The 27,636-nt window shown below is 42.2% G+C and overlaps 1 protein-coding gene and 25 non-coding genes across 26 annotated transcripts; 1 reads left to right on the top strand and 25 right to left on the bottom strand.

The window, feature by feature from the left end:
- Window positions 1-795: 795 nt before the first annotated feature.
- TRNAV-UAC (transfer RNA valine (anticodon UAC)) lies at window positions 796-868 on the bottom strand. Its single transcript has one exon. It is a non-coding gene; the product is annotated as a tRNA-Val (tRNA).
- Window positions 869-1,067: 199 nt separating this feature from the next.
- On the bottom strand, window positions 1,068-1,140 carry TRNAV-UAC (transfer RNA valine (anticodon UAC)). The gene has a single exon. It is a non-coding gene; the product is annotated as a tRNA-Val (tRNA).
- Window positions 1,141-2,021: 881 nt separating this feature from the next.
- TRNAV-UAC (transfer RNA valine (anticodon UAC)) lies at window positions 2,022-2,094 on the bottom strand. Its single transcript has one exon. It is a non-coding gene; the product is annotated as a tRNA-Val (tRNA).
- A 1,292-nt stretch (window positions 2,095-3,386) lies between these two features.
- TRNAV-UAC (transfer RNA valine (anticodon UAC)) lies at window positions 3,387-3,459 on the bottom strand. Its single transcript has one exon. It is a non-coding gene; the product is annotated as a tRNA-Val (tRNA).
- A 5,386-nt stretch (window positions 3,460-8,845) lies between these two features.
- TRNAV-UAC (transfer RNA valine (anticodon UAC)) lies at window positions 8,846-8,918 on the bottom strand. Its single transcript has one exon. It is a non-coding gene; the product is annotated as a tRNA-Val (tRNA).
- Window positions 8,919-11,982: 3,064 nt separating this feature from the next.
- TRNAV-UAC (transfer RNA valine (anticodon UAC)) lies at window positions 11,983-12,055 on the bottom strand. The gene has a single exon. It is a non-coding gene; the product is annotated as a tRNA-Val (tRNA).
- A 1,973-nt stretch (window positions 12,056-14,028) lies between these two features.
- Window positions 14,029-14,101, bottom strand: TRNAV-UAC (transfer RNA valine (anticodon UAC)). Its single transcript has one exon. It is a non-coding gene; the product is annotated as a tRNA-Val (tRNA).
- A 63-nt stretch (window positions 14,102-14,164) lies between these two features.
- TRNAV-AAC (transfer RNA valine (anticodon AAC)) lies at window positions 14,165-14,237 on the bottom strand. The gene has a single exon. It is a non-coding gene; the product is annotated as a tRNA-Val (tRNA).
- Window positions 14,238-14,301: 64 nt separating this feature from the next.
- Window positions 14,302-14,374, bottom strand: TRNAV-UAC (transfer RNA valine (anticodon UAC)). Its single transcript has one exon. It is a non-coding gene; the product is annotated as a tRNA-Val (tRNA).
- A 63-nt stretch (window positions 14,375-14,437) lies between these two features.
- TRNAV-UAC (transfer RNA valine (anticodon UAC)) lies at window positions 14,438-14,510 on the bottom strand. Its single transcript has one exon. It is a non-coding gene; the product is annotated as a tRNA-Val (tRNA).
- An 886-nt stretch (window positions 14,511-15,396) lies between these two features.
- On the bottom strand, window positions 15,397-15,469 carry TRNAV-UAC (transfer RNA valine (anticodon UAC)). The gene has a single exon. It is a non-coding gene; the product is annotated as a tRNA-Val (tRNA).
- A 63-nt stretch (window positions 15,470-15,532) lies between these two features.
- Window positions 15,533-15,605, bottom strand: TRNAV-AAC (transfer RNA valine (anticodon AAC)). Its single transcript has one exon. It is a non-coding gene; the product is annotated as a tRNA-Val (tRNA).
- Window positions 15,606-15,669: 64 nt separating this feature from the next.
- On the bottom strand, window positions 15,670-15,742 carry TRNAV-UAC (transfer RNA valine (anticodon UAC)). Its single transcript has one exon. It is a non-coding gene; the product is annotated as a tRNA-Val (tRNA).
- Window positions 15,743-15,805: 63 nt separating this feature from the next.
- TRNAV-UAC (transfer RNA valine (anticodon UAC)) lies at window positions 15,806-15,878 on the bottom strand. The gene has a single exon. It is a non-coding gene; the product is annotated as a tRNA-Val (tRNA).
- Window positions 15,879-16,490: 612 nt separating this feature from the next.
- TRNAV-UAC (transfer RNA valine (anticodon UAC)) lies at window positions 16,491-16,563 on the bottom strand. Its single transcript has one exon. It is a non-coding gene; the product is annotated as a tRNA-Val (tRNA).
- A 63-nt stretch (window positions 16,564-16,626) lies between these two features.
- TRNAV-AAC (transfer RNA valine (anticodon AAC)) lies at window positions 16,627-16,699 on the bottom strand. Its single transcript has one exon. It is a non-coding gene; the product is annotated as a tRNA-Val (tRNA).
- Window positions 16,700-16,763: 64 nt separating this feature from the next.
- Window positions 16,764-16,836, bottom strand: TRNAV-UAC (transfer RNA valine (anticodon UAC)). Its single transcript has one exon. It is a non-coding gene; the product is annotated as a tRNA-Val (tRNA).
- A 63-nt stretch (window positions 16,837-16,899) lies between these two features.
- TRNAV-UAC (transfer RNA valine (anticodon UAC)) lies at window positions 16,900-16,972 on the bottom strand. Its single transcript has one exon. It is a non-coding gene; the product is annotated as a tRNA-Val (tRNA).
- An 886-nt stretch (window positions 16,973-17,858) lies between these two features.
- On the bottom strand, window positions 17,859-17,931 carry TRNAV-UAC (transfer RNA valine (anticodon UAC)). Its single transcript has one exon. It is a non-coding gene; the product is annotated as a tRNA-Val (tRNA).
- A 63-nt stretch (window positions 17,932-17,994) lies between these two features.
- Window positions 17,995-18,067, bottom strand: TRNAV-AAC (transfer RNA valine (anticodon AAC)). Its single transcript has one exon. It is a non-coding gene; the product is annotated as a tRNA-Val (tRNA).
- Window positions 18,068-18,131: 64 nt separating this feature from the next.
- On the bottom strand, window positions 18,132-18,204 carry TRNAV-UAC (transfer RNA valine (anticodon UAC)). The gene has a single exon. It is a non-coding gene; the product is annotated as a tRNA-Val (tRNA).
- A 63-nt stretch (window positions 18,205-18,267) lies between these two features.
- On the bottom strand, window positions 18,268-18,340 carry TRNAV-UAC (transfer RNA valine (anticodon UAC)). The gene has a single exon. It is a non-coding gene; the product is annotated as a tRNA-Val (tRNA).
- A 1,295-nt stretch (window positions 18,341-19,635) lies between these two features.
- On the bottom strand, window positions 19,636-19,708 carry TRNAV-UAC (transfer RNA valine (anticodon UAC)). The gene has a single exon. It is a non-coding gene; the product is annotated as a tRNA-Val (tRNA).
- Window positions 19,709-20,180: 472 nt separating this feature from the next.
- On the bottom strand, window positions 20,181-20,253 carry TRNAI-UAU (transfer RNA isoleucine (anticodon UAU)). Its single transcript has one exon. It is a non-coding gene; the product is annotated as a tRNA-Ile (tRNA).
- A 199-nt stretch (window positions 20,254-20,452) lies between these two features.
- On the bottom strand, window positions 20,453-20,525 carry TRNAV-UAC (transfer RNA valine (anticodon UAC)). The gene has a single exon. It is a non-coding gene; the product is annotated as a tRNA-Val (tRNA).
- Window positions 20,526-24,156: 3,631 nt separating this feature from the next.
- On the top strand, window positions 24,157-25,467 carry LOC149705754 (uncharacterized protein F54H12.2-like). The gene is made up of 2 exons (XM_089865025.1): window positions 24,157-24,735; window positions 24,850-25,467. The coding sequence occupies exons 1-2, from the start codon at window positions 24,157-24,159 to the stop codon at window positions 25,465-25,467; spliced, it is 1,197 nt and encodes a 398-aa protein (XP_089721151.1).
- The last annotated feature ends 2,169 nt before the right edge of the window (window positions 25,468-27,636 follow it).

Raw genomic sequence — 27,636 nt, 5'->3', positions numbered from 1 at the left:
ACCTTGCACGTGTTAGGCGGACGTGATAACCGCTACACCATATATAAGTAGTAATACTGAGTTTTCCGAGAGATCTAGCTAATTTTTATGCCCAATCACGATGGTCAAAATATGTATCTACCTGGGCTCGAACCTGGGACCTTCCGCGTTTAAAGCGGACGTGATAGCCACTACAACATAGATACGTAGTAATGCTGAAATTTCCAATAGACCTAGCTTTTTTATGCCCAATCACGATGGACAAAATATGTGTCTACCAGGGCTCGAACCTGGGACCTTCCCCGTGTAAAGCGGACGTGATAACCACTACACCATAGATACGTAGTAATACTGAGCTTTCCAAGAGACCTAGCTTTTTTATGCCCAATCACGATGGACAAAATATGTATCTATCAGGGCTCGAACATGGGACCTTCCGCGTGTAAAGCGGACGTGATAACCACTACACCCTAGATACGTAGTAATACTGAGTTTTCCAAGAGACCTAGCTTTTTTTATGTCCTATCACGATGGTCAAAATATGTATCTACCAGGACCCGAACCTGGGACCTTCCGCGAGTAAAGCGGACGTGATAACCACTACACCATAGATACGTCGTAATGCTGAGTTTTCCAAGAGACCTAGCTTTTTTATGCCCAATCACGATGGACAAAATATGTATCTAACAGGGCTCGAACCTGGGACCTTGCACGTGTTAGGCGGACGTGATAACCGCTACACCATATATAAGTAGTAATACTGAGTTTTCCGAGAGATCTAGCTAATTTTTATGCCCAATCACGATGGTCAAAATATGTATCTACCAGGGCTCGAACCTGGGACCTTCCGCGTGTAAAGCGGACGTGATAACCACTACAACATAGATACGTAGTAATGCTGAAATTTCCAAGAGACCTAGCTTTTTTATGCCCAATCACGATGGACAAAATATGTGTCTACCAGGCCTCGAACCTGGGACCTTCCCCGTGTAAATCGGACGTGATAACCACTACACCATAGATACGTAGTAATACTGAGTTTTCCAAGAGACCTAGCTTTTTTATGTCCTATCACGATGGTCAAAATATGTATCTACCAGGGCTCGAACCTGGGACCTTCCGCGTGTAAAGCGGGCGTGATAACCACTACACCATAAATACGTAGTAATGCTGAGTTTTCCGAGAGATCTTGCTTTTTTATGCCCAATCACGATGGACAAATATGTATCTAACAGGGCTCGAACCTGGGACCTTGCACGTGTTAGGCGGACGTGATAACCACTCCACCATATATAAGTAGTAATACTGAGTTTTCCGAGAGATCTAGCTAATTTTTATGCCCAATCACGATGGACAAAACATGTATCTACCAGGGCTCGAACATGGGACCTTCCGCGTGTAAAGCGGACGTGATAACCACTACAACATAGATACGTAGTAATGCTGAAATTTCCAATAGACCTAGCTTTTCTATGCCCAATCACGATGGACAAAATATGTGTCTACCAGGGCTCGAACCTGGGACCTTCCCCGTGTAAAGCGGACGTGATAACCACTACACCATAGATACGTAGTAATACTGAGCTTTCCAAGAGACCTAGCTTTTTTATGCCCAATCACGATGGACAAAATATGTATCTACCAGGGCTCGAACATGGGACCTTCCGCGTGTAAAGCGGACGTGATAACCACTACACCCTAGATACGTAGTAATACTGAGTTTTCCAAGAGACCTAGCTTTTTTTATGTCCTATCACGATGGTCAAAATATGTATCTACCAGGGCTCGAACCTGGGACCTTCCGCGTGTAAAGCGGACGTGATAGCCACTACAACATAGATACGTATTAATGCTGAAATTTCCAATAGACCTAGCTTTTTTATGCCCAATCACGATGGACAAAATATGTGTCTACCAGGGCTCGAACCTTGGACCTTCCCCGTGTAAAGCGGACGTGATAACCACTACAACATAGATACGTAGTAATACTGAGCTTTCCAAGAGACCTAGCTTTTTTATGCCCAATCACGATGGACAAAATATGTATCTACCAGGGCTCGAACATGGGACCTTCCGCGTGTAAAGCGGACGTGATAACCACTACACCATAGATACGTAGTAATACTGAGCTTTCCAAGAGACCTAGCTTTTTTATGCCCGATCACGATGGTCAAAATATGTATCTACCAGGGCTCGAACATGGGACCTTCCGCGTGTAAAGCGGACGTGATAACCACTACACCCTAGATACGTAGTAATACTGAGTTTTCCAAGAGACCTAGCTTTTTTTATGTCCTATCACGATGGTCAAAATATGTGTCTACCAGGGCTCGAACCTGGGACCTTCCCCGTGTAAAGCGGACGTGATAACCACTACACCATAGATACGTAGTAATACTGAGCTTTCCAAGAGACCTAGCTTTTTTATGCCCGATCACGATGGACAAAATATGTATCTACCAGGGCTCGAACATGGGACCTTCCGCGTGTAAAGCGGACGTGATAACCACTACACCCTAGATACGTAGTAATACTGAGTTTTCCAAGAGACCTAGCTTTTTTTATGTCCTATCACGATGGTCAAAATATGTATCTACCAGGACCCGAACCTGGGACCTTCCGCGAGTAAAGCGGACGTGATAACCACTACACCATAGATACGTCGTAATGCTGAGTTTTCCAAGAGACCTAGCTTTTTTATGCCCAATCACGATGGACAAAATATGTATCTAACAGGGCTCGAACCTGGGACCTTGCACGTGTTAGGCGGACGTGATAACCGCTACACAATATATAAGTAGTAATACTGAGTTTTCCGAGAGATTTAGCTAATTTTTATGCCCAATCACGATGGTCAAAATATGTATCTAACAGGGCTCGAACCTGGGACCTTCCGCGTGTAAAGCGGACGTGATAACCACTACACCATAAATACGTAGTAATGCTGAGTTTTCCGAGAGATCTTGCTTTTTTAAGCCCAATCACGATGGACAAATATGTATCTAACAGGGCTCGAACCTGGGACCTTGCACGTGTTAGGCGGACGTGATAACCACTCCACCATATATAAGTAGTAATACTGAGTTTTCAGAGAGATCTAGCTAATTTTTATGCCCAATCACGATGGACAAAACATGGATCTACCAGGGCTCGAACATGGGACCTTCCGCGTGTAAAGCGGACGTGATAACCACTACAACATAGATACGTAGTAATGCTGAAATTTCCAATAGACCTAGCTTTTTTATGCCCAATCACGATGGACAAAATATGTGTCTACCAGGGCTCGAACCTGGGACCTTCCCCGTGTAAAGCGGACGTGATAACCACTACAACATAGATACGTAGTAATACTGAGCTTTCCAAGAGACCTAGCTTTTTTGTGTCCTATCACGATGGTCAAAATATGTATCTACCAGGGCTCGAACCTGGGACCTTCCGCGTGTAAAGCGGGCGTGATAACCACTACACCATAAATACGTAGTAATGCTGAGTTTTCCGAGAGATCTTGCTTTTTTAAGCCCAATCACGATGGACAAATATGTATCTAACAGGGCTCGAACCTGGGACCTTGCACGTGTTAGGCGGACGTGATAACCACTCCACCATATATAAGTAGTAATACTGAGTTTTCAGAGAGATCTAGCTATTTTTTATGCCCAATCACGATGGACAAAACATGGATCTACCAGGGCTCGAACATGGGACCTTCCGCGTGTAAAGCGGACGTGATAACCACTACAACATAGATACGTAGTAATGCTGAAATTTCCAATAGACCTAGCTTTTTTATGCCCAATCACGATGGACAAAATATGTATCTACCAGGGCTCGAACCTGGGACTTTCCGCGTGTAAAGCGGACGTGATAACCACTACAACATAGATACGTAGTAATGCTGAAATTTCCAATAGACCTAGCTTTTTTATGCCCAATCACGATGGACAAAATATGTGTCTACCAGGGCTCGAACCTGGGACCTTCCCCGTGTAAAGCGGACGTGATAACCACTACAACATAGATACGTAGTAATACTGAGCTTTCCAAGAGACCTAGCTTTTTTATGCCCAATCACGATGGACAAAATATGTATCTACCAGGGCTCGAACATGGGACCTTCCGCGTGTAAAGCGGACGTGATAACCACTACACCCTAGATACGTAGTAATACTGAGTTTTCCAAGAGACCTAGCTTTTTTTATGTCCTATCACGATGGTCAAAATATGTATCTACCAGGGCTCGAACCTGGGACCTTCCGCGTGTAAAGCGGACGTGATAGCCACTACAACATAGATACGTAGTAATGCTGAAATTTTCAATAGACCTAGCTTTTTTATGCCCAATCACGATGGACAAAATATGTGTCTACCAGGGCTCGAACCTGGGACGTTCCCCGTGTAAAGCGGACGTGATAACCACTACACCATAGATACGTAGTAATACTGAGCTTTCCAAGAGACCTAGCTTTTTTATGCCCAATCACGATGGACAAAATATGTATCTATCAGGGCTCGAACATGGGACCTTCCGCCTGTAAAGCGGACGTGATAACCACTACAACCTAGATACGTAGTAATACTGAGTTTTCCAAGAGACCTAGCTTTTTTTATGTCCTATCACGATGGTCAAAATATGTATCTACCAGGACCCGAACCTGGGACCTTCCGCGAGTAAAGCGGACGTGATAACCACTACACCATAGATACGTCGTAATGCTGAGTTTTCCGAGAGACCTAGCTTTTTTATGCCCAATCACGATGGACAAAATATGTATCTATCAGGGCTCGAACATGGGACCTTCCGCCTGTAAAGCGGACGTGATAACCACTACACCCTAGATACGTAGTAATACTGAGTTTTCCAAGAGACCTAGCTTTTTTATGTCCTATCACGATGGTCAAAATATGTATCTACCAGGACCCGAACCTGGGACCTTCCGCGAGTAAAGCGGACGTGATAACCACTACACCATAGATACGTCGTAATGCTGAGTTTTCCGAGAGACCTAGCTTTTTTATGCCCAATCACGATGGACAAAATATGTATCTAACAGGGCTCGAACCTGGGACCTTGCACGTGTTAGGCGGACGTGATAACCGCTACACAATATATAAGTAGTAATACTGAGTTTTCCGAGAGATCTAGCTAATTTTTATGCCCAATCACGATGGTCAAAATATGTATCTAACAGGGCTCGAACCTGGGACCTTCCGCGTGTAAAGCGGACGTGATAACCACTACACCATAAATACGTAGTAATGCTGAGTTTTCCGAGAGATCTTGCTTTTTTAAGCCCAATCACGATGCACAAATATGTATCTAACAGGGCTCGAACCTGGGACCTTGCACGTGTTAGGCGGACGTGATAACCACTCCACCATATATAAGTAGTAATACTGAGTTTTCAGAGAGATCTAGCTAATTTTTATGCCCAATCACGATGGACAAAACATGGATCTACCAGGGCTCGAACATGGGACCTTCCGCGTGTAAAGCGGACGTGATAACCACTACAACATAGATACGTAGTAATGCTGAAATTTCCAATAGACCTAGCTTTTTTATGCCCAATCACGATGGACAAAATATGTATCTATCAGGGCTCGAACATGGGACCTTCCGCCTGTAAAGCGGACGTGATAACCACTACACCCTAGATACGTAGTAATACTGAGTTTTCCAAGAGACCTAGCTTTTTTTATGTCCTATCACGATGGTCAAAATATGTATCTACCAGGGCTCGAACATGGGACCTTCCGCGTGTAAAGCGGACGTGATAACCACTACACCCTAGATACGTAGTAATACTGAGTTTTCCAAGAGACCTAGCTTTTTTTATGTCCTATCACGATGGTCAAAATATGTATCTACCAGGGCTCGAACCTGGGACCTTCCGCGTGTAAAGCGGACGTGATAGCCACTACAACATAGATACGTAGTAATGCTGAAATTTCCAATAGACCTAGCTTTTTTATGCCCAATCACGATGGACAAAATATGTGTCTACCAGGGCTCGAACCTGGGACCTTCCGCGAGTAAAGCGGACGTGATAACCACTACACCATAGATACGTCGTAATGCTAAGTTTTCCGAGAGACCTAGCTTTTTTATGCCCAATCACGATGGACAAAATATGTATCTAACAGGGCTCGAACCTGGGACCTTGCACGTGTTAGGCGGACGTGATAACCGCTACACCATATATAAGTAGTAATACTGAGTTTTCCGAGAGATCTAGCTAATTTTTATGCCCAATCACGATGGTCAAAATATATATCTACCAGGGCTTGAACCTGGGACCTACCGCGTGTAAAGCGGACGTGATAACCACTACACCATAGATACGTAGTAATACTGTGTTTTCCAAGAGACCTAGCTTTTTTATGTCCTATCACGATGGACAAATATGTATCTAACAGGGCTCGAACCTGGGACCTTGCACGTGTTAGGCGGACGTGATAACCACTCCACCATATATAAGTAGTAATACTGAGTTTTCAGAGAGATCTAGCTAATTTTTATGCCCAATCACGATGGACAAAACATGGATCTACCAGGGCTCGAACATGGGACCTTCCGCGTGTAAAGCGGACGTGATAACCACTACACCCTAGATACGTAGTAATACTGAGTTTTCCAAGAGACCTAGCTTTTTTTATGTCCTATCACGATGGTCAAAATATGTATCTACCAGGACCCGAACCTGGGACCTTCCGCGAGTAAAGCGGACGTGATAACCACTACACCATAGATACGTCGTAATGCTGAGTTTTCCAAGAGACCAAGCTTTTTTATGCCCAATCACGATGGACAAAATATGTATCTAACAGGGCTCGAACCTGGGACCTTGCACGTGTTAGGCGGAGGTGATAACCGCTACACCATATATAAGTAGTAATACTGAGTTTTCCGAGAGATCTAGCTAATTTTTATGCCCAATCACGATGGTCAAAATATGTATCTAACAGGGCTCGAACCTGGGACCTTCCGCGTGTAAAGCGGACGTGATAACCACTACACCATAAATACGTAGTAATGCTGAGTTTTCCGAGAGATCTTGCTTTTTTAAGCCCAATCACGATGGACAAATATGTATCTAACAGGGCTCGAACCTGGGACCTTGCACGTGTTAGGCGGACGTGATAACCACTCCACCATATATAAGTAGTAATACTGAGTTTTCAGAGAGATCTAGCTAATTTTTATGCCCAATCACGATGGACAAAACATGGATCTACCAGGGCTCGAACATGGGACCTTCCGCGTGTAAAGCGGACGTGATAACCACTACAACATAGATACGTAGTAATGCTGAAATTTCCAATAGACCTAGCTTTTTTATGCCCAATCACGATGGACAAAATATGTGTCTACCAGGGCTCGAACCTGGGACCTTCCCCGTGTAAAGCGGACGTGATAACCACTACAACATAGATACGTAGTAATACTGAGCTTTCCAAGAGACCTAGCTTTTTTATGCCCAATCACGATGGACAAAATATGTATCTACCAGGGCTCGAACATGGGACCTTCCGCGTGTAAAGCGGACGTGATAACCACTACACCCTAGATACGTAGTAATACTGAGTTTTCCAAGAGACCTAGCTTTTTTTATGTCCTATCACGATGGTCAAAATATGTATCTACCAGGGCTCGAACCTGGGACCTTCCGCGTGTAAAGCGGACGTGATAGCCACTACAACATAGATACGTAGTAATGCTGAAATTTCCAATAGACCTAGCTTTTTTATGCCCAATCACGATGGACAAAATATGTGTCTACCAGGGCTCGAACCTGGGACCTTCCCCGTGTAAAGCGGACGTGATAACCACTACACCATAGATACGTAGTAATACTGAGCTTTCCAAGAGACCTAGCTTTTTTATGCCCAATCACGATGGACAAAATATGTATCTATCAGGGTCGAACATGGGACCTTCCGCGTGTAAAGCGGACGTGATAACCACTACACCCTAGATACGTAGTAATACTGAGTTTTCCAAGAGACCTAGCTTTTTTTATGTCCTATCACGATGGTCAAAATATGTATCTACCAGGACCCGAACCTGGGACCTTCCGCGAGTAAAGCGGACGTGATAACCACTACACCATAGATACGTCGTAATGCTGAGTTTTCCAAGAGACCTAGCTTTTTTATGCCCAATCACGATGGACAAAATATGTATCTAACAGGGCTCGAACCTGGGACCTTGCACGTGTTAGGCGGACGTGATAACCGCTACACAATATATAAGTAGTAATACTGAGTTTTCCGAGAGATTTAGCTAATTTTTATGCCCAATCACGATGGTCAAAATATGTATCTAACAGGGCTCGAACCTGGGACCTTCCGCGTGTAAAGCGGACGTGATAACCACTACACCATAAATACGTAGTAATGCTGAGTTTTCCGAGAGATCTTGCTTTTTTAAGCCCAATCACGATGGACAAATATGTATCTAACAGGGCTCGAACCTGGGACCTTGCACGTGTTAGGCGGACGTGATAACCACTCCACCATATATAAGTAGTAATACTGAGTTTTCAGAGAGATCTAGCTAATTTTTATGCCCAATCACGATGGACAAAACATGGATCTACCAGGGCTCGAACATGGGACCTTCCGCGTGTAAAGCGGACGTGATAACCACTACAACATAGATACGTAGTAATGCTGAAATTTCAAATAGACCTAGCTTTTTTATGCCCAATCACGATGGACAAAATATGTGTCTACCAGGGCTCGAACCTGGGACCTTCCCCGTGTAAAGCGGACGTGATAACCACTACAACATAGATACGTAGTAATACTGAGCTTTCCAAGAGACCTAGCTTTTTTGTGTCCTATCACGATGGTCAAAATATGTATCTACCAGGGCTCGAACCTGGGACCTTCCGCGTGTAAAGCGGGCGTGATAACCACTACACCATAAATACGTAGTAATGCTGAGTTTTCCGAGAGATCTTGCTTTTTTAAGCCCAATCACGATGGACAAATATGTATCTAACAGCGCTCGAACCTGGGACCTTGCACGTGTTAGGCGGACGTGATAACCACTCCACCATATATAAGTAGTAATACTGAGTTTTCAGAGAGATCTAGCTAATTTTTATGCCCAATCACGATGGACAAAACATGGATCTACCAGGGCTCGAACATGGGACCTTCCGCGTGTAAAGCGGACGTGATAACCACTACAACATAGATACGTAGTAATGCTGAAATTTCCAATAGACCTAGCTTTTTTATGCCCAATCACGATGGACAAAATATGTATCTACCAGGGCTCGAACCTGGGACTTTCCGCGTGTAAAGCGGACGTGATAACCACTACAACATAGATACGTAGTAATGCTGAAATTTCCAATAGACCTAGCTTTTTTATGCCCAATCACGATGGACAAAATATGTGTCTACCAGGGCTCGAACCTGGGACCTTCCCCGTGTAAAGCGGACGTGATAACCACTACAACATAGATACGTAGTAATACTGAGCTTTCCAAGAGACCTAGCTTTTTTATGCCCAATCACGATGGACAAAATATGTATCTACCAGGGCTCGAACATGGGACCTTCCGCGTGTAAAGCGGACGTGATAACCACTACACCCTAGATACGTAGTAATACTGAGTTTTCCAAGAGACCTAGCTTTTTTATGCCCAATCACGATGGACAAAATATGTGTCTTCCAGGGCTCGAACCTGGGACCTTCCCCGTGTAAAGCGGACGTGATAACCACTACAACATAGATACGTAGTAATACTGAGCTTTCCAAGAGACCTAGCTTTTTTATGCCCAATCACGATGGACAAAATATGTATCTACCAGGGCTCGAACATGGGACCTTCCGCGTGTAAAGCGGACGTGATAATCACTACACCCTAGATACGTAGTAATACTGAGTTTTCCAAGAGACCTAGCTTTTTTTATGTCCTATCACGATGGTCAAAATATGTATCTACCAGGGCTCGAACCTGGGACCTTCCGCGTGTAAAGCGGACGTGATAGCCACTACAACATAGATACGTAGTAATGCTGAAATTTTCAATAGACCTAGCTTTTTTATGCCCAATCACGATGGACAAAATATGTGTCTACCAGGGCTCGAACCTGGGACGTTCCCCGTGTAAAGCGGACGTGATAACCACTACACCATAGATACGTAGTAATACTGAGCTTTCCAAGAGACCTAGCTTTTTTATGCCCAATCACGATGGACAAAATATGTATCTATCAGGGCTCGAACATGGGACCTTCCGCCTGTAAAGCGGACGTGATAACCACTACACCCTAGATACGTAGTAATACTGAGTTTTCCAAGAGACCTAGCTTTTTTTATGTCCTATCACGATGGTCAAAATATGTATCTACCAGGACCCGAACCTGGGACCTTCCGCGAGTAAAGCGGACGTGATAACCACTACACCATAGATACGTCGTAATGCTGAGTTTTCCGAGAGACCTAGCTTTTTTATGCCCAATCACGATGGACAAAATATGTATCTATCAGGGCTCGAACATGGGACCTTCCGCCTGTAAAGCGGACGTGATAACCACTACACCCTAGATACGTAGTAATACTGAGTTTTCCAAGAGACCTAGCTTTTTTATGTCCTATCACGATGGTCAAAATATGTATCTACCAGGACCCGAACCTGGGACCTTCCGCGAGTAAAGCGGACGTGATAACCACTACACCATAGATACGTCGTAATGCTGAGTTTTCCGAGAGACCTAGCTTTTTTATGCCCAATCACGATGGACAAAATATGTATCTAACAGGGCTCGAACCTGGGACCTTGCACGTGTTAGGCGGACGTGATAACCGCTACACAATATATAAGTAGTAATACTGAGTTTTCCGAGAGATCTAGCTAATTTTTATGCCCAATCACGATGGTCAAAATATGTATCTAACAGGGCTCGAACCTGGGACCTTCCGCGTGTAAAGCGGACGTGATAACCACTACACCATAAATACGTAGTAATGCTGAGTTTTCCGAGAGATCTTGCTTTTTTAAGCCCAATCACGATGCACAAATATGTATCTAACAGGGCTCGAACCTGGGACCTTGCACGTGTTAGGCGGACGTGATAACCACTCCACCATATATAAGTAGTAATACTGAGTTTTCAGAGAGATCTAGCTAATTTTTATGCCCAATCACGATGGACAAAACATGGATCTACCAGGGCTCGAACATGGGACCTTCCGCGTGTAAAGCGGACGTGATAACCACTACAACATAGATACGTAGTAATGCTGAAATTTCCAATAGACCTAGCTTTTTTATGCCCAATCACGATGGACAAAATATGTGTCTACCAGGGCTCGAACCTGGGACCTTCCCCGTGTAAAGCAGACGTGATAACCACTACAACATAGATACGTAGTAATACTGAGCTTTCCAAGAGACCTAGCTTTTTTATGCCCAATCACGATGGACAAAATATGTATCTACCAGGGCTCGAACATGGGACCTTCCGCGTGTAAAGCGGACGTGATAACCACTACACCCTAGATACGTAGTAATACTGAGTTTTCCAAGAGACCTAGCTTTTTTTATGTCCTATCACGATGGTCAAAATATGTATTTACCAGGGCTCGAACCTGGGACCTTCCGCGTGTAAAGCGGACGTGATAGCCACTACAACATAGATACGTAGTAATGCTGAAATTTCCAATAGACCTAGCTTTTTTATGCCCAATCACGATGGACAAAATATGTGTCTACCAGGGCTCGAACCTGGGACCTTCCGCGAGTAAAGCGGACGTGATAACCACTACACCATAGATACGTCGTAATGCTGAGTTTTCCAAGAGACCTAGCTTTTTTATGCCCAATCACGATGGACAAAATATGTATCTAACAGGGCTCGAACCTGCGACCTTGCACGTGTTAGGCGGACGTGATAACCGCTACACCATATATAAGTAGTAATACTGAGTTTTCCGAGAGATCTAGCTAATTTTTATGCCCAATCACGATGGTCAAAATATGTATCTACCAGGGCTTGAACCTGGGACCTACCGCGTGTAAAGCGGACGTGATAACCACTACACCATAGATACGTAGTAATACTGAGTTTTCCAAGAGACCTAGCTTTTTTATGTCCTATCACGATGGACAAATATGTATCTAACAGGGCTCGAACCTGGGACCTTGCACGTGTTAGGCGGACGTGATAACCACTCCACCATATATAAGTAGTAATACTGAGTTTTCAGAGAGATCTAGCTAATTTTTATGCCCAATCACGATGGACAAAACATGGATCTACCAGGGCTCGAACATGGGACCTTCCGCGTGTAAAGCGGACGTGATAACCACTACACCCTAGATACGTAGTAATACTGAGTTTTCCAAGAGACCTAGCTTTTTTTATGTCCTATCACGATGGTCAAAATATGTATCTACCAGGACCCGAACCTGGGACCTTCCGCGAGTAAAGCGGACGTGATAACCACTACACCATAGATACGTCGTAATGCTGAGTTTTCCAAGAGACCTAGCTTTTTTATGCCCAATCACGATGGACAAAATATGTATCTAACAGGGCTCGAACCTGGGACCTTGCACGTGTTAGGCGGAGGTGATAACCGCTACACCATATATAAGTAGTAATACTGAGTTTTCCGAGAGATCTAGCTAATTTTTATGCCCAATCACGATGGTCAAAATATGTATCTAACAGGGCTCGAACCTGGGACCTTCCGCGTGTAAAGCGGACGTGATAACCACTACACCATAAATACGTAGTAATGCTGAGTTTTCCGAGAGATCTTGCTTTTTTAAGCCCAATCACGATGGACAAATATGTATCTAACAGGGCTCGAACCTGGGACCTTGCACGTGTTAGGCGGACGTGATAACCACTACACCCTAGATACGTAGTAATACTGAGTTTTCCAAGAGACCTAGCTTTTTTTATGTCCTATCACGATGGTCAAAATATGTATCTACCAGGGCTCGAACCTGGGACCTTCCGCGTGTAAAGCGGACGTGATAGCCACTACAACATAGATACGTAGTAATGCTGAAATTTCCAATAGACCTAGCTTTTTTATGCCCAATCACGATGGACAAAATATGTGTCTACCAGGGCTCGAACCTGGGACCTTCCCCGTGTAAAGCGGACGTGATAACCACTACAACATAGATACGTAGTAATACTGAGCTTTCCAAGAGACCTAGCTTTTTTATGCCCAATCACGATGGACAAAATATGTATCTACCAGGGCTCGAACATGGGACCTTCCGCGTGTAAAGCGGACGTGATAACCACTACACCCTAGATACGTAGTAATACTGAGTTTTCCAAGAGACCTAGCTTTTTTTATGTCCTATCACGATGGTCAAAATATGTATCTACCAGGGCTCGAACCTGGGACCTTCCGCGTGTAAAGCGGACGTGATAGCCACTACAACATAGATACGTAGTAATGCTGAAATTTCCAATAGACCTAGCTTTTTTATGCCCAATCACGATGGACAAAATATGTGTCTACCAGGGCTCGAACCTGGGACCTTCCCCGTGTAAAGCGGACGTGATAACCACTACACCATAGATACGTAGTAATACTGAGCTTTCCAAGAGACCTAGCTTTTTTATGCCCAATCACGATGGACAAAATATGTATCTATCAGGGTCGAACATGGGACCTTCCGCGTGTAAAGCGGACGTGATAACCACTACACCCTAGATACGTAGTAATACTGAGTTTTCCAAGAGACCTAGCTTTTTTATGTCCTATCACGATGGTCAAAATATGTATCTACCAGGACCCGAACCTGGGACCTTCCGCGAGTAAAGCGGACGTGATAACCACTACACCATAGATACGTCGTAATGCTGAGTTTTCCAAGAGACCTAGCTTTTTTATGCCCAATCACGATGGACAAAATATGTATCTAACAGGGCTCGAACCTGGGACCTTGCACGTGTTAGGCGGACGTGATAACCGCTACACCATATATAAGTAGTAATACTGAGTTTTCCGAGAGATCTAGCTAATTTTTATGCCCAATCACGATGGTCAAAATATGTATCTACCAGGGCTTGAACCTGGGACCTACCGCGTGTAAAGCGGACGTGATAACCACTACACCATAGATACGTAGTAATACTGAGTTTTCCAAGAGACCTAGCTTTTTTATGTCCTATCACGATGGTCAAAATATGCATCTACCAGGGCTCGAACCTGGGACCATCCGCGTGTTAGGCGGACGTGATAACCACTACACCACAGATACGTAGTAATACTGAGTTTTCCAAGAGACCTAGCTTTTTTTATGTCCTATCACGATGGTCAAAATATGTATCTACCAGGACCCGAACCTGGGACCTTCCGCGTGTAAAGCGGACGTGATAACCACTACACCATAGATACGTAATAATACTGAGTTTTCCAAGATAACTAGCTTTATTATGCCCAATTACGATGGACAAAGTATGTATCTACCAGGTCTCGAACCTGGGACCTTCCGCGTGTAAAGCGGACGTGATAACCACTACACCATAGATACGTCGTAATGCTGAGTTTTCCGAGAGATCTAGCTAATTTTTATGCCCAATCACGATGGTCAAAATATGTATCTAACAGGGCTCGAACCTGGGACCTTCCGCGTGTAAAGCGGACGTAATAACCACTACAACATAGATACGTAGTTGCGCTGAGTTTTCCAAGAGACCTAGCTTTTTTATGCCCAATCACGATGGACAAAATATGTATCTACCAGGGCTCGAACATGGGACCTTCCGCGTGTAAAGCGGACGTGATAACCACTACACCCTAGATACGTAGTAATACTGAGTTTTTCAAGAGACCTAGCTTTTTTATGCCCAATCACGATGGACAAAATATGTGTCTAGCAGGGCTCGAACCTGGGACCTTCCCCGTGTAAAGCGGACGTGATAACCACTACACCACAGATACGTAGCAATACTGAGTTTTCCAAGAGACCTAGCTTTTTTTATGTCCTATCACGATGGTCAAAATATGTATCTAACAGGGCTCGAACCTGGGACCTTGCACGTGTTAGGCGGACGTGATAACCGCTACACCATATATAAGTAGTAATACTGAGTTTTCCGAGAGATCTAGCTAATTTTTATGCCCAATCACGATGGTCAAAATATGTATCTACCTGGGCTCGAACCTGGGACCTTCCGCGTGTAAAGCGGACGTGATAGCCACTACAACATAGATACGTAGTAATGCTGAAATTTCCAATAGACCTAGCTTTTTTATGCCCAATCACGATGGACAAAATATGTGTCTACCAGGGCTCGAACCTGGGACCTTCCCCGTGTAAAGCGGACGTGATAACCACTACACCATAGATACGTAGTAATACTGAGTTTTCCGAGAGATCTAGCTAATTTTTATGCCCAATCACGATGGTCAAAATATGTATCTACCAGGGCTTGAACCTGGGACCTACCGCGTGTAAAGCGGACGTGATAACCACTACACCATAGATACGTAGTAATACTGAGTTTTCCAAGAGACCTAGCTTTTTTATGTCCTATCACGATGGTCAAAATATGCATCTACCAGGGCTCGAACCTGGGACCATCCGCGTGTTAGGCGGACGTGATAACCACTACACCACAGATACGTAGTAATACTGAGTTTTCCAAGAGACCTAGCTTTTTTTATGTCCTATCACGATGGTCAAAATATGTATCTACCAGGACCCGAACCTGGGACCTTCCGCGTGTAAAGCGGACGTGATAACCACTACACCATAGATACGTAATAATACTGAGTTTTCCAAGATAACTAGCTTTATTATGCCCAATTACGATGGACAAAGTATGTATCTACCAGGTCTCGAACCTGGGACCTTCCGCGTGTAAAGCGGACGTGATAACCACTACACCATAGATACGTCGTAATGCTGAGTTTTCCGAGAGATCTAGCTAATTTTTATGCCCAATCACGATGGTCAAAATATGTATCTAACAGGGCTCGAACCTGGGACCTTCCGCGTGTAAAGCGGACGTAATAACCACTACAACATAGATACGTAGTAGCGCTGAGTTTTCCAAGAGACCTAGCTTTTTTATGCCCAATCACGATGGACAAAATATGTATCTACCAGGGCTCGAACATGGGACCTTCCGCGTGTAAAGCGGACGTGATAACCACTACACCCTAGATACGTAGTAATACTGAGTTTTTCAAGAGACCTAGCTTTTTTATGCCCAATCACGATGGACAAAATATGTGTCTAGCAGGGCTCGAACCTGGGACCTTCCCCGTGTAAAGCGGACGTGATAACCACTACACCACAGATACGTAGCAATACTGAGTTTTCCAAGAGACCTAGCTTTTTTTATGTCCTATCACGATGGTCAAAATATGTATCTAACAGGGCTCGAACCTGGGACCTTGCACGTGTTAGGCGGACGTGATAACCGCTACACCATATATAAGTAGTAATACTGAGTTTTCCGAGAGATCTAGCTAATTTTTATGCCCAATCACGATGGTCAAAATATGTATCTACCAGGGCTTGAACCTGGGACCTACCGCGTGTAAAGCGGACGTGATAACCACTACACCATAGATACGTAGTAATACTGAGTTTTCCAAGAGACCTAGCTTTTTTATGTCCTATCACGATGGTCAAAATATGCATCTACCAGGGCTCGAACCTGGGACCATCCGCGTGTTAGGCGGACGTGATAACCACTACACCACAGATACGTAGTAATACTGAGTTTTCCAAGAGACCTAGCTTTTTTTATGTCCTATCACGATGGTCAAAATATGTATCTACCAGGACCCGAACCTGGGACCTTCCGCGTGTAAAGCGGACGTGATAACCACTACACCATAGATACGTAATAATACTGAGTTTTCCAAGATAACTAGCTTTATTATGCCCAATTACGATGGACAAAGTATGTATCTACCAGGTCTCGAACCTGGGACCTTCCGCGTGTAAAGCGGACGTGATAACCACTACACCATAGATACGTCGTAATGCTGAGTTTTCCGAGAGATCTAGCTAATTTTTATGCCCAATCACGATGGTCAAAATATGTATCTAACAGGGCTCGAACCTGGGACCTTCCGCGTGTAAAGCGGACGTAATAACCACTACAACATAGATACGTAGTTGCGCTGAGTTTTCCAAGAGACCTAGCTTTTTTATGCCCAATCACGATGGACAAAATATGTATCTACCAGGGCTCGAACATGGGACCTTCCGCGTGTAAAGCGGACGTGATAACCACTACACCCTAGATACGTAGTAATACTGAGTTTTTCAAGAGACCTAGCTTTTTTATGCCCAATCACGATGGACAAAATATGTGTCTAGCAGGGCTCGAACCTGGGACCTTCCCCGTGTAAAGCGGACGTGATAACCACTACACCACAGATACGTAGCAATACTGAGTTTTCCAAGAGACCTAGCTTTTTTTATGTCCTATCACGATGGTCAAAATATGTATCTAACAGGGCTCGAACCTGGGACCTTGCACGTGTTAGGCGGACGTGATAACCGCTACACCATATATAAGTAGTAATACTGAGTTTTCCGAGAGATCTAGCTAATTTTTATGCCCAATCACGATGGTCAAAATATGTATCTACCTGGGCTCGAACCTGGGACCTTCCGCGTGTAAAGCGGACGTGATAGCCACTACAACATAGATACGTAGTAATGCTGAAATTTCCAATAGACCTAGCTTTTTTATGCCCAATCACGATGGACAAAATATGTGTCTACCAGGGCTCGAACCTGGGACCTTCCCCGTGTAAAGCGGACGTGATAACCACTACACCATAGATACGTAGTAATACTGAGTTTTCCGAGAGATCTAGCTAATTTTTATGCCCAATCACGATGGTCAAAATATGTATCTACCAGGGCTTGAACCTGGGACCTACCGCGTGTAAAGCGGACGTGATAACCACTACACCATAGATACGTAGTAATACTGAGTTTTCCAAGAGACCTAGCTTTTTTATGTCCTATCACGATGGTCAAAATATGCATCTACCAGGGCTCGAACCTGGGACCATCCGCGTGTTAGGCGGACGTGATAACCACTACACCACAGATACGTAGTAATACTGAGTTTTCCAAGAGACCTAGCTTTTTTTATGTCCTATCACGATGGTCAAAATATGTATCTACCAGGACCCGAACCTGGGACCTTCCGCGTGTAAAGCGGACGTGATAACCACTACACCATAGATACGTAATAATACTGAGTTTTCCAAGATAACTAGCTTTATTATGCCCAATTACGATGGACAAAGTATGTATCTACCAGGTCTCGAACCTGGGACCTTCCGCGTGTAAAGCGGACGTGATAACCACTACACCATAGATACGTCGTAATGCTGAGTTTTCCGAGAGATCTAGCTAATTTTTATGCCCAATCACGATGGTCAAAATATGTATCTAACAGGGCTCGAACCTGGGACCTTCCGCGTGTAAAGCGGACGTAATAACCACTACAACATAGATACGTAGTAGCGCTGAGTTTTCCAAGAGACCTAGCTTTTTTATGCCCAATCACGATGGACAAAATATGTATCTACCAGGGCTCGAACATGGGACCTTCCGCGTGTAAAGCGGACGTGATAACCACTACACCCTAGATACGTAGTAATACTGAGTTTTTCAAGAGACCTAGCTTTTTTATGCCCAATCACGATGGACAAAATATGTGTCTAGCAGGGCTCGAACCTGGGACCTTCCCCGTGTAAAGCGGACGTGATAACCACTACACCACAGATACGTAGCAATACTGAGTTTTCCAAGAGACCTAGCTTTTTTTATGTCCTATCACGATGGTCAAAATATGTATCTAACAGGGCTCGAACCTGGGACCTTGCACGTGTTAGGCGGACGTGATAACCGCTACACCATATATAAGTAGTAATACTGAGTTTTCCGAGAGATCTAGCTAATTTTTATGCCCAATCACGATGGTCAAAATATGTATCTACCTGGGCTCGAACCTGGGACCTTCCGCTTTTAAAGCGGACGTGATAGCCACTACAACATAGATACGTAGTAATGCTGAAATTTCCAATAGACCTAGCTTTTTTATGCCCAATCACGATGGACAAAATATGTGTCTACCAGGGCTCGAACCTGGGACCTTCCCCGTGTAAAGCGGACGTGATAACCACTACACCATAGATACGTAGTAATACTGAGCTTTCCAAGAGACCTAGCTTTTTTATGCCCAATCACGATGGACAAAATATGTATCTATCAGGGCTCGAACATGGGACCTTCCGCGTGTAAAGCGGACGTGATAACCACTACACCCTAGATACGTAGTAATACTGAGTTTTCCAAGAGACCTAGCTTTTTTTATGTCCTATCACGATGGTCAAAATATGTATCTACCAGGACCCGAACCTGGGACCTTCCGCGAGTAAAGCGGACGTGATAACCACTACACCATAGATACGTCGTAATGCTGAGTTTTCCAAGAGACCTAGCTTTTTTATGCCCAATCACGATGGACAAAATATGTATCTAACAGGGCTCGAACCTGGGACCTTGCACGTGTTAGGCGGACGTGATAACCGCTACACCATATATAAGTAGTAATACTGAGTTTTCCGAGAGATCTAGCTAATTTTTATGCCCAATCACGATGGTCAAAATATGTATCTACCAGGGCTCGAACCTGGGACCTTCCGCGTGTAAAGCGGACGTGATAACCACTACAACATAGATACGTAGTAATGCTGAAATTTCCAAGAGACCTAGCTTTTTTATGCCCAATCACGATGGACAAAATATGTGTCTACCAGGCCTCGAACCTGGGACCTTCCCCGTGTAAATCGGACGTGATAACCACTACACCATAGATACGTAGTAATACTGAGTTTTCCAAGAGACCTAGCTTTTTTATGTCCTATCACGATGGTCAAAATATGTATCTACCAGGGCTCGAACCTGGGACCTTCCGCGTGTAAAGCGGACGTAATAACCACTACAACATAGATACGTAGTAGCGCTGAGTTTTCCAAGAGACCTAGCTTTTTTATGCCCAATCACGATGGACAAAATATGTATCTACCAGGGCTCGAACATGGGATCTTCCGCGTGTAAAGCGGACGTGATAACCACTACACCCTAGATACGTAGTAATACTGAGTTTTCCAAGAGACCTAGCTTTTTTTGTGTCCTATCACGATGGTCAAAATATGTATCTACCAGGACCCGAACCTTGGACCTTCCGCGTATAAAGCGGACGTGATAACCACTACACCATAGATACGTAGTAATACTGAGTTTTCCAAGAGACCTAGCTTTTTTATGTCCTATCACGATGGTCAAAATATGTATCTACCAGGACCCGAACCCGGGACATTCCGCGTGTAAAGCGGACGTGATAACCACTACACCATAGATACGTAGTAATACTGAGTTTTCCAAGAGAACTAGCTTTTTTATGTCCTATCACGATGGTCAAAATATGTATCTACCAGGGCTCGAACCTGGGACCTTCCGCGTGTAAAGCGGGCGTGATAACCACTACACCATAAATACGTAGTAATGCTGAGTTTTCCGAGAGATCTTGCTTTTTATGCCCAATCACGATGGACAAATATGTATCTAACAGGGCTCGAACCTGGGACCTTGCACGTGTTAGGCGGACGTGAGTAGTATAGAGCCGCACTTCCTACCTCCGTAGGTGTAGAATGTAGGTGTAGAGTGTAGGTGTAGAATTTCAAGGTCACCCTCTCGCCACGCCCACCTGGGAAACTCGCGCGCGCCCCCTGGAAAACTCCGCCCCCTCGCGGGAAAACTCGCGCGCGCCCCCTGGAAAACTCCGCCCCCTGGCGCGCCCCCTCGCGGGAAAACTCGCGCGCGCCCCCTGGCGGCTGCGCCCCCTCGCGGGAAAACTCGCGCGCCCCCTCGCGGGAAAACATTGCGCGGGAATCTGGCAGTCCTGTCTACAACTGTCTCTGTGACGTCATTGGCGGGAAAATCTACAACTGTATTTGTGACGTCATTGATAAGAGACGAGAATGGATAGCTTTAATACATTGCCAAGGGTTAATGATAGGCTGAAAGTTGCGCAATCCATTGTAATATTTAGTTTGACTCAAAATTTTAACCTTTTTTCAAGGAGTTTATTTTGATTATGGTATTGTTTTAATGGTAATTAAAAGGTCCACGTAAAAGCGTAATTAATATATAAGAAATTCATCTTAGACGTAATAGTAGAAAGCAACTGTATCTGTAACGTCATTGGCGGGAAAATCTACAACTGTATTTGTGACGTCATTGATAAGAGACGAGAATGGATAGCTTTAATACATTGCCAAGGGTTAATGATAGGCTGAAAGTTGCGCAATCCATTGTAATATTTAGTTTGACTCAAAATTTTAACCTTTTTTCAAGGAGTTTATTTTGATTATGGTATTGTTTTAATGGTAATTAAAAGGTCCACGTAAAAGCGTAATTAATATATAAGAAATTCATCTTAGACGTAATAGTAGAAAGCAACTGTATCTGTAACGTCATTGGCGGGAAAATCTACAACTGTATCTGTGACGTCATTGATATAAGAGATGAGGATGAATGGATAAAGGTTGAACTTATAGCTTTAAGCGTACATTGACAAGGGTTAAATAGAAAATCTTTCATTGAGAAAGTGTAATTATGGAAAATAAGTTAAGCCGAGTGTATTATAACAGTGAAAGTCCTCTTAGTTACGGTAGCGTAAAGAAATTGAAACAAGGAGTGAAAAATGTTTCGAAGAAAAAAATTAAGACATGGCTTCAGTCTCAACCAACATATACCATTCACAAAGCAAGGAGGATATACTTTCCAAGAAATCGTACTTACGTTACAACAGCCAATGAAGTATTTCAGTGCGACTTGATCGATCTACGAAATCTTAAGAAATATAATAAAGGGTTTCAATATATTCTAACTATTATTGATATCCTCTCAAAATATGCTTGGAGTCTTCCTTTGAAAAATAAAACTAGTAAAGAGGTTTTGAAAGCTATGCGGAGAGTTATTAAAGAAAGAAAGCCGTTACGAATTAATGTTGATCAAGGTAGCGAATTTTTATCAAAATTGTTTAAAGATTATTTAAGAAAAGAGGGGATAAGTCTTTATACTAGTGTAGGTGCGATTAAATGCGGAGTAATTGAAAGGTTTAATAGAACTTTAAAGGATAAAATCTTCAAGTTATTAACTAGAACGAAGAAACTAAATTACATTGATGCCTTACCCAAAATAATGAAAGCCTACAATTCAACTGTACATTCAAGTACTGGTTTCGCTCCTGTTGATGTCAATATGCAAAATGAGCATTTAGTGTGGAAACGTCTGTATGGTAAACAATCTAGGGCAAAACCACCAATGTTAAAGGTCGGTGATCTTGTTAGGCTATCAAAAAGCAAACCTTTGTTCGAAAAGGGTTACAAAGGGTACTGGACCAAGGAAATATTTATCATTTCAAAAATTCTGTACAGAAACCCCGTTTGTTATATTGTAAAGGACTTTGATGATGAAGAAATAAGGGGAGCCTTTTACGAATGTGAACTTCAAAAAGTCATCTTGTAAAATATAAAGAATAGTAATTGAAAAATAAAAAACATTTAAAGTTAACGAGTCATGTCGAACGATTCATTTTACGTAACTCTCGTGAGTACGGCTTCTATGAACGTGTTTCCGGGAAACACGCAATCTCATTTTAAAGTTCAATTACCAGCTCCATTGCATTTGAATGGAAACTGGCATGTGGGCTTAGCCGAAGCATTTTTACCTAAAGCTTGGGATAATGTGTCTTCAGACTATCTTTATTTTAGGGCCGGAGTCTACGATTATACGGATAATATTTGGGATCAATCAAAGGTGCAATTTACCGGCGGAACTTTACGCGGAGATGGTTACGACGCGTACAAAAATTTATTAAAAACTATGAACAATGCCATACCACCGGAAATACGATCTTCGGTATACATGTTTGTAGCATATAGTGACGATAATGAAAAAGCTTTTTGCGCCCTTAGGGCTAAAAATGGGTATGAAGTTCAAATACCTGAGGAGATGGGTAAAATCCTAGGATTGAGTTCCATGGAATGGATAAAAGAAAGATTTACGTTTCCCGAAGAACTCGTTAAAAGAAAGAAAGAGGACCCTCTCGTCCTAGATAGTTCCAATAATTTTTTCTATATCAGGAAGAGAAAAGGTCATAAAAATGCTCGAGAGTTGATATTACAAATACAACCGGGTCAATATACAAGCATTGAAAACGTCATCGAAGCTATGACCAATGAAATTCCTACGGAACATAGATCTATGATTAAAATAAACCTGAATCCCGACGGAAAAGTAAATATCAAATGTGTAAATGATTATTATCTACTGTTCACGAAAGAAAAGTCGGGTCTTGGAAGATTGTTAGGGTTTCACGAGGATCAAATGGACTATCCTCTTAGAAATTCAACTAGCAAGAGTATAGCGGATATTGACAAGGGCACTGCAAGTTTATATATTTATACAAATTTAATACTACCTCAAGTAGTTGGTGATGTCTATGCTCCGTTACTAAGGGTTGTGCCTATAGTCAATGATAAATCAACAACGTTAGCCGTCCATCGGTTTCAAAACATTGACTATTACCCATTAAGATGTCCGTCATTTGAAATGATAGAAATAGACATGAGAACTGATTATGGAGAGAATATTATGTTTAAGTTAAACAAATCAGTGATAAAACTTCATTTCATACTCAAACATGACACGAAGTAACATATACCTAAATTACTACTTGAACCAAACCGGAAGTGGTCTTACCGGAAGTGGTCTTAGTCACTTCCGGGGACCAGTATTTCAGAGAGGAAATGGTCTTGGGAGCATTTTTAAAAGCTTAATAAGATTTATAACACCAGTTTTTAAGCCCGTTGGGAAAGCACAAGGAAGAGAAGCCCTAAGAACTGGGTCCAAAATAGCTGGTGATTACATTGCGGGTAGAAACCTAAAAGAGTCTCTGAAATCTAATTTGAGCGAAGCTGGAGCAAATTTATTACAAAAAGCGAGTCAACACTTGTCACAACCGCAAACTGGTTCGGGTCGCCGTAGAAAGCTGAAGACTAGAAATCGAATCATAAAGAAAAAACGAACCAAGACTGACTTTTTGGACTAAAAAACAATAAACATGGTTGAGGGTATGATGTCAGAACTGGATTTATTCGCGGTGCCACCGGCGAATTACAATGTTGAAAATAGTGACTACGTAATTTACAAGCCTTTGGCATCAATTTCGGATCAAGGCCCTATTGAGTTCTTTGTTCCAGGATCTAATGATCTCTATACGGACTTGGCTAAAACATTGTTACAAGTTAGAGTAAAATTACTCAAAGATGATGGTTCTGCATTAACTGCTCTAGAAACAGATGTGGGTCCTGTGAATTTGTTACACGCTGCTCTGTTTAATCAAGTAGATGTGTTTTTCGGAGATACTCAAGTTAATACTTCGACAAACGCATATCCGTATTTGGCATTCTTTGAAACGCATCTAAATTACGGTGACAGTGCAAAAAATTCCTATCTATCTGCAAAAATGTACTACAAAGATAATCCAGTAGACGCCGCAAAAATGTTTTTAGCTGCGAATAAAAATGATAACAATGGTATGTTGAAAAGGAAAAATCGCGTAGCCCTCTCAAACCCCGTTGATATGATCGGTGATTTACATCTTGATGTGTGTCGAATGGACAAGTTTCTTTTAAATAACGTAGATGTTAGGTTTCGATTCATAAAGTCAGTAAACGAATTTGCTATTATCTCAACAATAGCAAATCAAAAATTTAAATTTAAAATATTAGACGTAACTTTACTAATTAAAAAGGTTAAGGTCAATGCGGAAATAATGTTAGCTCACGCTATGGTTCATGAAAAGCATAACGTTATTTACCCTATTAACCGGACCGTGTTAAAATACTTTTCTATTAGTAGTGGTTTAACGGATATTACACGCGAAAATGTATTTATGAACAAAATGCCAGCCCGGGTAATTATTGGTTTAGTTAGAACGGCAGCCTTTAACGGCGATCTGAGTTTAAATGGTTTCGAATTTGCTCATTTCAATTTAAACTACTTGGCCTTAACAATAGGGAACCAAACATTTCCCAACCCTCCATTTACGCCAAACTATAACGTTAACGAGTATTCCCGAGAGTATCTTTCAAATTATACGGCTTTGGACTTGTTCAAAAGAAATAAAGGAAATTGTGTTTCTTACGAAGAATATAAAGAAGGTAACGTTCTCTACGGATTTGATTTAACCCCGGAAGAGCAAGCTAGTGCTGACCATCTATCACGGAATAAACAAGGAAACTTGAGAATATCAATGAAATTTAAGTCTCCGTTGGTTCATAATGTAACGGCTATTGTTTACGCGGAATTTGAATCGGAAATAATAATTTCAAAAGATCGCACCGTGATTTACAATCCCTCAGGAGAATGAATACCGTAGAAATAAACGAATTTTTAACGTGTGAATCCGTAACAAAACCATTTTTTCTCGGTGTTTTTGCCTTTGATCAAAAACCATTACCACCCAGACAGAAAAAATATTGTTTTTGTTTGAATACGGAACCAAAATCAAGCCGAGGCATTCACTGGTTAGCAATCTACGTAGATAATGGAATAGGTACCTTTTTTGATTCTTACGGAAATGATCCTTTTTACTACAATCTTGTAGACCTTAACCTTTACGCTAGTAAATGGTATTTTAACAACGTACCTATACAATATCCTTTGTCCGAAACGTGTGGACTACATTGTATTTTCTATTTATTTAACATGTGTAACGGCTATACCCTAGATATGATTATTCAAGACTTATATAATCCTCATGATTTAATGTATAACGAAGCAATGGTACTTTTGTTTATGTGCAATCATTTATTAAATCATAAAGACATGTATTGTAATCAATAAACTTTATTCGTATAAATCGATCCATTTATTTTCCGTCTTTCGTCTTTTGTTTTGTCGTCTTACAGTTATGTTTGATTCTTCTTCTTTTCGTTTGGAATTTTTTTTAGGTTTCCTTCTTAGTTCAAGCGGAGAGTACAATTTTTTCAGTTCTTGATATTCGTGAATTACTTGGGCCATACTGTTTTTCCTATTCTTTTTAAGCCTTTCAGGATTTGGTAATACAGTAGATACTGGAGCAGTAAATGTAAATGGCGGAGCTGGTGCTGTTGCTGCTGGTGACTGCGTTGACATCACATTTGCAGGTGTTGATGGCATTATATTTGGAGGCAGTGTAGGTATTAGATTAGGTGTCGATGTCGGAACCATTGGAACTGGCAATGGTTGTACAATAGGGGGTTGACTTAATTTTACGGTCGGTGGTTCAACAAATTTCTTAACGTTTAGAAACTTTTGTAGCGTTGTCAAATATTCTCTCAATTTTGTTTCGGATGTTCCTGGTTTTTCAAGAATTTCACTCATTTCTTTGTCTAAATCGGATAATTCTCTGTCTACGGCCGACAAAACTGTAGAAGCCGGAACTAGTATCATATTTTTCATCGTACAGCGTTAATCGCCGAAATTACACTAGGGACCAATGTTCCTAGTAGTAAAGGCCAGAATCCTCCTGTTTGATTCGTCATCAAACGACGTTTCTTTTTTAATGACAAAGATTTCAGAGCTAATCTTCTTATAACCCTTTTATGACTCCTAAGTTTTGCCTTTTGAGCCTTGGTGATTGGCAAGCCTCCAGTTGTAATATTATGACAAATATTGCAAATAGCTTTTATCTGAGCATTGCTACTATTTTTAAGAATTTTTTTTCTTTGTTTACTATGTTTTAAAACGTGTAAGAAGGGATAGTGTGGACGAAGTGATCGGGGTACCATCGTTATGGTAAATAATTTATTTTGGAGAGTTCGCGTTAATTTAATCCTCGACAAAAACTATCATAGGACCATCAGAAGGAAGGACATTGCTCCTTAAACGTAGTTTATCATCTTGGTCCTGTTTACAATCAATTAATATATAACTATGAGGTTTCTCCGTAGCCATTTCATAGGCTTTAGCTAAAAAATGTTTCTTTTTGGGAAACGTTTGCCGTCCTAGGTATTCAACAGCGGACGAATCTCTCGGAGACTTATAGATAATTATATAAGAACAATTAAGACTTATTGTCCTGGCCTCTTTCCCCTTAGCGAAGAGGTTCTGCGTAATTAAAATCAACGAGGTATTGAGATGATGAGACCCCTTGACAAACCAATCAGAAATTTGACTGCTACTATTACACTCGGATGATAAGTCGTCGAAAATCAACAGATTATTTTTAGTCCTATCGAAGAAATCTTCGTCATTAGGCGGTAAACCTTTTATAAAATCGATATTTCCAATTTTTCTTTTTAATTCGTCAAATTTTGGTTGATACATAGAATAACAATAAACTATACGATCTGGAGGTGGCTCAATCATTAATCGACTATTTTCCAACAATTTAAATACAAATGTCGATTTTCCCGACATAGTTGGTCCGGAGCAAACCATTTGATAAGGATGAATAAATTTTAATCTGCATGCCATAATTTATAATAAGTGAATAAAACCTTTTTTTTAGAAAAACGTTAATATATACGTACGAGCAAGGTTGATGCAAAAGTCG

The sequence above is a fragment of the Phalangium opilio genome, unplaced genomic scaffold (genome assembly GCF_054372755.1).
Source record: "Phalangium opilio isolate 3A_F unplaced genomic scaffold, DU_Popi_V2 ptg000013l_1, whole genome shotgun sequence".
In the NCBI taxonomy this organism is placed as follows: Eukaryota; Metazoa; Arthropoda; class Arachnida; order Opiliones; family Phalangiidae; genus Phalangium; species Phalangium opilio.
This window is presented reverse-complemented; position numbering and strand designations above follow the sequence as displayed.